Source organism: Lonchura striata, chromosome Z (assembly GCF_050655825.1).
Source record: "Lonchura striata isolate lonStrDom1 chromosome Z, ASM5065582v1, whole genome shotgun sequence".
Taxonomy (NCBI): domain Eukaryota; kingdom Metazoa; phylum Chordata; class Aves; order Passeriformes; family Estrildidae; genus Lonchura; species Lonchura striata.
Genome location: NC_140740.1, coordinates 15760755 through 15770603, shown reverse-complemented (window position 1 = coordinate 15770603; position 9849 = coordinate 15760755). Strand labels below are relative to the sequence as shown.

General features: G+C 54.6%; 1 protein-coding gene across 1 annotated transcript; it reads right to left on the bottom strand.

The window, feature by feature from the left end:
• Window positions 1-2297: 2297 nt before the first annotated feature.
• Window positions 2298-8593, bottom strand: LOC144248349 (serine/threonine-protein kinase PAK 3-like). The gene is made up of 10 exons (XM_085567976.1): window positions 8515-8593; window positions 5790-6014; window positions 5465-5528; window positions 4788-4836; window positions 4510-4622; window positions 4203-4320; window positions 3313-3456; window positions 2876-3049; window positions 2642-2779; window positions 2298-2399 (listed from the first exon to the last, which is right to left on the bottom strand). The coding sequence occupies exons 1-10, from the start codon at window positions 8591-8593 to the stop codon at window positions 2298-2300; spliced, it is 1206 nt and encodes a 401-aa protein (XP_085424102.1).
• Between the last annotated feature and the right edge of the window lie 1256 nt (window positions 8594-9849).

The following is a 9849-nucleotide window of genomic DNA, read 5'->3' as shown; positions in this document are numbered from 1 at the left end:
TTAGCTCTTGACACAAAGCTCCTCTTGTCCTGCTTGCTCTTTCTCTGGCCACTGAAAGCCTCAGAACAACCACAGGAGCTTTGCAGTGGTTCCTGGGCTGCCACAGTTGTGTTGGAGCTCTGGCAGCAGCCTGCAGCCCACTGCTCTGCAACGCCCTGCAGATGTCGAGCCCAAGGAAGGGCCCTTTGGAACAGGCCAAAGCCGCAGTCTCACAGATGTTTGCCCAGGCTCCATGCTCCCTGTAAGTTTCGTGGCGGACACTTGCACAGCCACATCCCAATGAAAATGAGTTGTAGTCATTCCCCTCTCTGTTAAAATCTTCAGCTAGACCCAGGAGCCAGCTTGAAAGCAGAAAGAAATTAGTGCGTGAGACGGCGGAAAAGTGCACGCAACTCCTCTGGAAATCAACTCGGTTCACCTGTAGAACAAGGATCCCAGACTTGCTTTCCTGGTGACTCAGCACCCACAAGTCCTCTGCTGGTGGACAGCACAGTCCAGTCTTTCAAGGAGCTTTACCCTGGGCTCCTCACACTTCAGAAGCTGAGCGTGGCGTTTCAATATCAATGCAATTGATGCAAGGCCCAGCACTATCTTCAAATTCTCTTGCTGAAACACTGCAGTAGTTACCCAGAAGGATTGCCTCCATTGGAAAGCATCTCATTTTCCCCATTTCCAAGTCCGCTCACATCAACCAGCGAATTGTAGGGCTTTAGAGAAGGAGGAATGACACGGTAGCATGGAAAGCCCAGTGCAGGCCCTCAGGCCCCCTTGAGCAGGGCGCTTTGGTGCCCCAGAGGTTCAAGAGAGGGAAGTGTAAGGAAGACGTGCCCTTTCGACCCTCCTTTACTCCTCAGCACCAAGTGACCGCCAGGAAACGGGGGACAGCCAGGCCAGGTCTCTCATCCTGACCCAGCGTGAGGGGCAGCTGGCACGGAGGGACACAATGGCACGGGGGGAAACATCTCTGCCAGGCAGGTGGGGCAGTGTGGGGCAGCTGTCGGGGAAGGTGTGTGGGGCAGGCCAGGGCCACTCTGGCAAGGGGGAGAGCCTTGGGGCGCTCGGAAGCAGCGCAAAGCCGTGAATGGGAGAGCCCGTCCGCAGCGCACAGCTTGGAAGGCACTGACCAGCTTAGGCACAGCGTGACACGCAAGGGAACACTCCAGGGCTCTGGGGGGTTTAGAGGTTTTATTGCCAGTCGTGCTGAAAGCAAGAGCTGGAACAGAGCATCTCCTGGTTACTTCACCATCTTCATCTTCCTCAATCTGTCCTCCAGGTGGCCAGTTCAGGCAGACAACTCGTGGGACATGCCTGCTCCAGATCTGCTCAATCCCACATTCTTCTTGGATAGCTCAATTCTTCTGATGACAATTCATTCATTTCTCCTTAAGGGATAATTCTGAGCTTCCCTACATCAACACTACTCTACTCTTTTCTAAACAATGCCTCATGAATGAAGCTTTCTATGGTCTCTAGTCCTAACTAAAGACAGCTAAGCTCAGAAAACCTCAAAACATTACATTTCCTATCTACAGCAGAGCTCCTCATAAAACTCAGGGGATGGCTGAAGCTCTGCCTATGCACGATCCATCCCCATTTCCCTCCCCTGAGCTGGCAGGGCACGAGGGCCTCCTCAGGCGCAGGCGTCTGCACACCAGTTTTCCTGCACTTGCTTTCCCCACTTGCGGTAAGCAAAGCTGCTTACCTCAGTGTGATCTCTGGGCCTCTGCAAGGGACTGTCCAGCTTAGCTAGAGCATGGCAAGGAAGGGAGTCTTCCAACGCTCGGCCTCTGTCAGAGTTTTATTGCCACTCTGGCTGAAACAAAGTGTCCCCTCACTACTTCTGCATCTTTATCACTCTGCCATGCAGCTGGCCTGATCAGGCTGACAGCTTGTAGCGCCTGCACAGTGCACTTCTGCTGCATCACAGCTGTTCCTCTCACAGCTTAATTCTGATTATGACAATTCATTCTTTTCTACTTAAAAGATAGCTCAGAACTTACCTAAATTAACACATTCTAAGCTAAACTATCCTCTACTATCTAAGCTATCTAGATTCTATAGTCCTTTGAAGTCACTCCCTCAATTTCCTAAATTTTTAAAAGTTAATCTTTTCAGGAAAAAAAAAAACCAACAACGGTTTAAATTGAACCCAGCTTAACTAAGAAAATTCCAAAACCATTACATTCCCTATCTACAGCACAGGCCCTTATTAAAAAGTCAGGGGATGGCTGAATCTCTGCCCAAACACAACACATCCCCTTGCCCCTGCTCGGAGCTGGCACGGCACAAGGGCCTCCTCAGGCGCAAGCGTCTCCTCTCCAGTCTTCCAGCACTTGCTTGGCTGAGGTGACCAGAGCAGCCAGGCTGGAGGCTGGCTCGCCTGAGGTCACAAACGGGTGCTGCCCGGAAGAAAAACCAAAAAGAAGGGAACCCCTGTTACTTTCCATGAGCACATCCTCACGGGCCCAAGCAGGACTCCTTGGCTGCCCAAAAGACACACCAAGAGGACGAAGGGCAGCACATTCCCCATGGGCCTTCCTCTCCTGGAAGCTGCCTCACCCACGCAGCCCACACTCCTCTTGATCCCTGGATGCAGGTGTCCTCAGCTCGCAGGGCTTTTTGCCCCTTTGCTTTTTCTCACCTGCAGGAGTTCCTGGGCAGACCAGCGCCTGTCCTCGTCTGCCTGCAGGCAGCAGCGCAGAAAGTCACGCAGGAGAGCCGAGTGGTGCCTGGGGTTCTGCAGTTTCGGGGGCCCGTTCATTTCTATCAGTTCAAAAACCTACAACACGTGGATGGAAGAGGACACTCTAGCTGCTCCTTTCCTAGCCACAACAGCTCTCTCCACACAGAGCCCCCTTTCTAAGCTGCACCTTACCCTGACACGGGCCATCCTCTCGTAAGGAGCTTCCCCTTCCACCATTTCCAGCCCCATGATCCCCAGGGACCAGATGTCCACTTTGGGGCCGTAGGCTTCTCCTCTCACCACTTCCGGGGCCATCCAGCTGGGAGTGCCCACTCTGGAGCTGCGCTTGCTGCGCTCAGGGCTGAGCTGAGCGCAGAGGCCAAAGTCAGCTGAGGAGAAAAACAAAGCCTGTCAAAGCCAGCCACCGCTGCCAAACCGGCCTAAAGGATGGCCCACTCCAAGCCTGCCAAGGCCATGCCCAGTCTAGCTGAAAAGGCAGCTGAGCTTGCCTTCCCCGTGGCTGGAGCCAGGGAAATAGGGCATTGGCCATTTCAGAAACACCCTCACGATTCACGCGCTGGCTGAGCAGCGCTTCTGGGGAAGTGGCAGTCACCAAAAAGCAGCCCCACAGCACACGCGGGGAACGCTGCCCCTGAGCAGGGGCGATACCCACCCAGCTTGACAGATCCGTCCATGCCCACGAGAACGTTGCCGCTCTTGATGTCCCTGTGGATGACTTGGCGGGAATGAAGGAAATGCAGTCCTTGCAGGCACTGAGAGAGAAAGGAGGGAAGGAAAGTTAACATTCAGCATCTGATTTGATCCCAGAAGAAAGGAAAGGGCTCCAAGAGGTTGACAGCTTTCTCAGGGAATTGTGAAGGAGGGAGCACTAGCACGGCGCTGTCAAGAGCAAGAGCTTGCTGCTTCAACACTCTTAGAAGTGCTTTGCATATTTCAAAGCGAAGGCATCTGAGCTCACACGAGTCCATCCTGCCATTGGTACCAAGCACGTGACCTTTGGCTGGCAAGCAGCATGGCAACGATTACATTGGAAGCCCTGTGGCAGCAGAGGAGGAAGCAGCACATTAGACCTGTTTCAGAATCCCTCGCCATCTGGGCTGCAATGCCGTGCTTTGAAGCTGAGGACATCCCCTTCGCCCTCGGCTTGAAATTCAGCCACCCGCATGCGGGCTTAGAACATCAAGGAATGTCGGACAGACGGACAGGCTCCAGACAAACATTCAGAGGCAAAGCTGAGAGGAGCAAACCAGGAAATGAAACAAGTGAGTGTGCACGAGCGCCAGAGGACGGACAGCATGGAAGAGTGCAAGAACAGAGCCTAAGGCATGCGGGGACTCCAGCAGGCAGTTCCCTTCAGATTAATGCTCTTTCTTCTGCTCTGTGTTGTGAGAGCAGCGCCAAAAGAAAGCCGGGGCCAAGAAATCTCTGCTCTCCTTAACCACCAGCTGACAAGAACCATCCTGGGCAGGCCAGGGGAAGCACAAGCGGGACGCCTCACCTCCCGACAGACGGCGCCTATCTCTCCTTCCTCCAGGTACACTGCCCTGAGCACATCGAACAACGTGCCGCCGTCCATGAACTCCATCACCAGCCAGAGCTCCGCATCCACCAGGTAGCTGAAAGAAGGAAACCACGGCATGGAGAGAGAGGAATGGGCACAGCTCAGGCACCCGAGGGCCTGACCCAGGCTTTTGCAACTGCTCTCCAAGCTACACATGCCAGAAGAGATTACTGAACGCCAGCTGCAAACTCCTCCCGTGCACATGCAGATGTCTAAAGCTACATAGACGTGAGAATACCCCAACCTGTCTAAGTAGCTGACAATATTGGGATTCCTGCTGTCCCTCATCACCAGGATTTCATTGACAGCCAGCTCCTCAGACATCTTCTCCTGAAGAGACATTATCTTGATGGCCACCTAAAGAGACATTGGCAACCATTAACTTGAGAAGTCGCTCCCTGCACGAGACCTCAAGGAACACGGAGCGAGCGCTCGTGCCATGACACAGCGAGCTGTGCCAAACTGCCCTGTTGCCAGACAGCAGAGCTTAGGGAGAAACTGCCGCGGGTATGGACACTTTACCTGTTGTCCTGTGCTGGTGTCGAGGGCTTTATAAACAGCTCCAAAGCCCCTAGAAAGAAAAGGGCAGCAGAAAAAGCCCTTTATAGCCCTGGCAGTGAAAGCAAGCCTAGGCAGGAGATCTCCCTAGGCTGCCTGGACTCCTTAGAAAACGCCTGGCTGCGGCGTCTCTTCAGCCGGCAGCACGGCAGCCCACCAGCCCTCTGCCATGCCGGACAGGGAACACGGAGCTCCCACATGGAGACCAAGGACCCCTGCAAATCTCCAAGGCACACGCCCACTTGGTTCCATTCCAGTGGAAGGGGGGCTCCATCTCTCTGTGGCTTTGCGCACAGGTGTGCAAGTGGGTTTACATCTGGAGAAGACTAACTTGGAAAACACTGCCTTTAAGAACTGTCCTCAGGCAGCTCTTGAGTGGCAAGGTGCCCTTGGAGGCCATACAGACACAGGGCCAGGAGATCTTCCAGGTCCTGCTCCTCACTGCTGCAAGCAAGGCGTCGCTTGCATCAAGTTGTCTTTGCTGATGCTTCCTGACTGCTCTGACTGAGCCGTCCTGAGAGGTGGCAGGAGGCAAAGCCCGAGGCTGACCGTGTTTGGAGCTCGCCTGACTTCACGCTGGATATTGCACAAGCTGAAGACCCGGCCCATGGTTTGTTCTACGGAGCAGACGTCACACTTACCCTCGTCCAAGTTCTTCAAATGCCCTGTATTTCTTCATTGGCTCGCCCAGACTCACAATGCTCCCTGAGAAAGATAAAAGCAGTGCCAGGAGATCCCTTTCAACCGGAGGCCTTGCTGCCCGCACAATCCAAAATGCATGCCCACTGTCAGGAGCTTGAGAGCTCCCTGGGGCCCAGTCACTCGCGACGTGCCACGAAAGGCAGCCCAGGCAGAGCCAAGCCAGGCCCAGCTGCCCCCAGAGGCAGCAGGAACACCCCGAGCGCTCCCTCGCTGCCTCAAAGCACAACAACAGCTTCTGCAGAGAGGCCTCAGCGCCTCTGAGACCGAGGAGGAACTTGTGGCGCAGCCTGCACCGAGACACGCAGACAACGCACTGCTCTGGCAGACAAGAAACACGGCAGACGTACTCAGTGTCTTCAGGCCCTGCTCCTCTCTCATCTCGGGCTGCTGGGCTGGGCTGCTGGATGAAGTGCCGGCAGCTGGGGGACAGCCGGCTGCTGCAGGCGATGCCGGTCCAGCGGCACGTTGAATGGCAGAGCCTGTCTTGAGCTGGGACCAGAAAGGATTGCCCGTCAGAAGGGCGGCTGGCACAGACGCCCCGGAGAGCACACGGCAAAAGCAAGGCCTTCGGAAGATGCTGTCGGCCACCGCCAGGCCTCCTCAGCTGGGGGCTTTTGGACGTCCCCTTCCCAAAGGCAATGGGAAAACCACTCAGGCTACTTCGATACAGCCCCTCATGGCCACTTCCATGCTCCATCGTGCTGGCCTTTCTGCACAACGAGTGGAACTAGCCATTGATGGGCTTGCAAAGATCCGCACAGAGATCAGAGCAGGGCTCCAGAGCCTTGTTGCGGTTCTTCCTCCTCCTGTGTTTTCCTGGGCGATGAAATCACCCTGGAGTTGGCATGCAACTGTCTGAGCAGAAGCCCAGAGCGTGTCCCTTCTCTGATCCCTTTCACTCATTTCCCCTCTGTATTTCAGGCATTAGGGGGCGGCCCTTCGGGGATGCATTCCAGCCCTGCTGAGCCCCACCTGCCCTATACAATGCAGAGCCCTCTAGGATTCTCCTCACCAAACCCTGCTCTGACCATGTGCAAGTGAAGCACAGTCTACATTATGCCTGAACCTAAGTAGTCCATGGAGTGTGGCTTGTCCCTTCCAGAGGCCAGTGTTTCCCAAATATCCTGCAAGGCTGTCAGCTGAGTCTTTGGACCGCTCTGTCCGCTGGGCACAGGCAGCCCGCATCGCCAGGGGGCACAAGGGGCTCATTTCTACGCTGGGAATAATTGAATGCTGCCTCTTGTCTGATGCCAAGAGGCATTCTCGAGTCCTCTCAGCATCCCAGCAAAGTGATGCTCAAGTGTCAAAGTTCAGGACCCACTGGCCAGCGCTCCCTGGCTTGGCTGAAGCAGCACTAGGTCATGGCAGGCACACAGCCCCCAGCATCTTCAGCCGCAAGCAACAAGGGCTGGGGTTGAAGGCCTGGCTTGAAGCTTGGCCCTGCACCCAAGGCAGTGCCAGCCTCAGATGCCACTTACTGGCTCTGCAAGTTCAGCCTGTGGAGGGACAGCAGCTGGAGGCTTGCTGCTGTTTTGCTCCTCTTCAGCCTCTCCCTCAGTAAGAGTGCCAGCCAGACGAGGCGCTGACCCTGCGGCTGAGCCCTGCAGACAGGCAGAAGTGAGAGAGACTGGGAACAGCCAACCCTTGCAGCAGCTGCTTTCTACTGCGCTGGGAAAGCACCCAGAATAAGGGCAAATCATAGACTTGGATACAAGTGGCATTCTGAGTCATGAAAGCCCTCGGAAGATGGCTGAATGAGGTGCTACTGCCTCTTGCTGTGCATTTGATCTTCCATGCTGGCTGGAAGCAGCAAGACACCTTGGAGCTGTCACATTTGCTTTTCACCTCCTGAAAGGCTCTTGATGGGAAAATAAGGAAGGAGCCAGTGCTCCCTTTGCTACTGCTGCTGCCACCAGGCAGCTGGCCTTTCCTTCAGCCTCCCACGCTGGCACTCTACACTCTACTGCAACAGGCCAAGCTCACAGCTTGCTGCACAGTTCTTACACGCCAGCAACATCAGGGGTTCCTTTGCCACTCACCAAAGCACAGGCTTTTCTCCATCCACGTGTGAGGTGACCTGCAGGGAGCAAGGGAAAAGGAACCAGAGGCCCTTAGAAAAGTGCCTTTTGCTGGGGGCTCCCACAGCACAAGTCATTCCCAACGGAGAGCATTTCCCTTTCCCAACATGCCTCCAGGAGCAACAGCCCTTTCCCACAGCAAGCAAGAGAACAAACAAGGACACTAGAGTAGGCGCTGTCTACATTTGGGCCTCTTTTGCCAGGAAAGAAACAGAAACACGGCCAAGGAAATGCAACAGCTCAAGCAGTTTTTCCTCTTCTCTTCCCAGTATTTTATAGATCGTTTTTTAATTGCATGCACAAGCCATTCCCATCAATTGCTGGAAGACAATACAACAGCAAAGCTTCCATAAAGGACCCCTTTGCTGTGGCAGCTCTCCGCTGCAGCGGCCCCAGAACAGCTCCTGCCTTCAGCAGCAAACCCTAACTGGACTGGAGTTTGTGCTGCATCACCAGGGGAATGGCTACCTTGGCGCAGCCTAGAAAGGGTCAAGGCACACAGCCAAGGCCTCTAAATGGCAGCATTTGGAGCAAAAGGTGCTTTCCTTCACTCCTGGAGAGAGCCACAGGGTTTTGAGAAGTACTTCTGAGCATCTCCCCTCAGAGTCTACAATTTCCAGGTTGTCTTGGTTGAAGCAGCAAGCTGAGGAAATGACACACTCCACTGCCACGCGCTGTCCCGGGGAGGGAAGGCAAGCGCCGCAGGCTGCAAATTACATTGCAAACGCTCTGCACCTACCACCCAGTACAGATACCCCCTTCTTAGCTGATGCTGCTGGCAGGAGATTTACCAAACTGGTGCATCCTAACGGCAGTTTTGTTCCCTGATCAACTCGGTCACTACCGCGGCGTATAGAGCAGAGCGAAGCAAAAGCCAGGGGACGCCAGCCCCAGGATAAACCTTTACTTACGAGTCAGGTGGGTCAGGTAGTATCCAGAATAAGCAACGGTAAAGATGGTGCAAACCGCGGCACAGACCTGCCCGAACATCTTGGCCGTGCTCTGCTGCTTCGCACACTGAATGCCACCCAAGGGGTAAAGCAAGACTCCTCTCGGGGTGCAGGCCGTCTGCTGAGAACTCCTTGGTCACAAGGATCCTCCTGCAGGGAGCGAGCCGAAAAGCTGCTCTGGACAACCAGGCCTCGGGCTCACCGGGACATCGCTGTGCTGTGACGCGGCACTGTGACATGGCATCGCTCCCTTGACCTCACAATAGCAGCTGCTCTGGGTTTGTTGTGCCCAGCAACCGAACCTTCTGTATAGCTGACGCAAAAGAAAAGCCTGGGAAGTTCTGCTCAGTCGTGAAGCAGCAGAACGTGTCCTTCCATTCCATAAGCCAGAGCTCAAGGCGTCCCAGGGCAACTCAGAAGACACGGCGGCCCAGCCTGCACGCGAGAACAGAAAGCAAGTGTGCTTCTTCTCCCTGGCATCTTAGTTGGTTCTGAAAAGCCAACTTCTTCCATGACATGTAGGGGGAAAAAGAAGCAAAGAAAATAAATTTCCAGGAGTATTGCAGCGTGCAGATGCTTCTTGAGCACAGTGGTGCATGCTGATTTTTGCTCCCACTCCGTTTGCTGCACGGCCTCCCTTTTGTGGCAGGGAGATGCTGCCTTAGCTCTTGACACAAAGCTCCTCTTGTCCTGCTTGCTCTTTCTCTGGCCACTGAAAGCCTCAGAACAACCACAGGAGCTTTGCAGTGGTTCCTGGGCTGCCACAGTTGTGTTGGAGCTCTGGCAGCAGCCTGCAGCCCACTGCTCTGCAACGCCCTGCAGATGTCGAGCCCAAGGAAGGGCCCTTTGGAACAGGCCAAAGCCGCAGTCTCACAGATGTTTGCCCAGGCTCCATGCTCCCTGTAAGTTTCGTGGCGGACACTTGCACAGCCACATCCCAATGAAAATGAGTTGTAGTCATTCCCCTCTCTGTTAAAATCTTCAGCTAGACCCAGGAGCCAGCTTGAAAGCAGAAAGAAATTAGTGCGTGAGACGGCGGAAAAGTGCACGCAACTCCTCTGGAAATCAACTCGGTTCACCTGTAGAACAAGGATCCCAGACTTGCTTTCCTGGTGACTCAGCACCCACAAGTCCTCTGCTGGTGGACAGCACAGTCCAGTCTTTCAAGGAGCTTTACCCTGGGCTCCTCACACTTCAGAAGCTGAGCGTGGCGTTTCAATATCAATGCAATTGATGCAAGGCCCAGCACTATCTTCAAATTCTCTTGCTGAAACACTGCAGTAGTTACCCAGAAGG

What these genes read in the sequence shown, in the direction of transcription:
- LOC144248349 (XM_085567976.1), bottom strand. Translation starts at nt 8,593, where the DNA reads ATGTTCGGGCAGGTCTGTGCCGCGGTTTGCACCATCTTTACCGTTGCT. An exon ending in ATTGTCAGCTACTTAGACAG is followed by an intron (nt 4,321 to 4,509) that starts GTTGGGGTATTC and finishes TCCTTCTTTCAG; the next exon opens with CTACCTGGTGGATGCGGAGC. An exon ending in CAGCGTTCCCCGCGTGTGCT is followed by an intron (nt 3,050 to 3,312) that starts GTGGGGCTGCTT and finishes CTCTGCGCTCAG; the next exon opens with CTCAGCCCTGAGCGCAGCAA.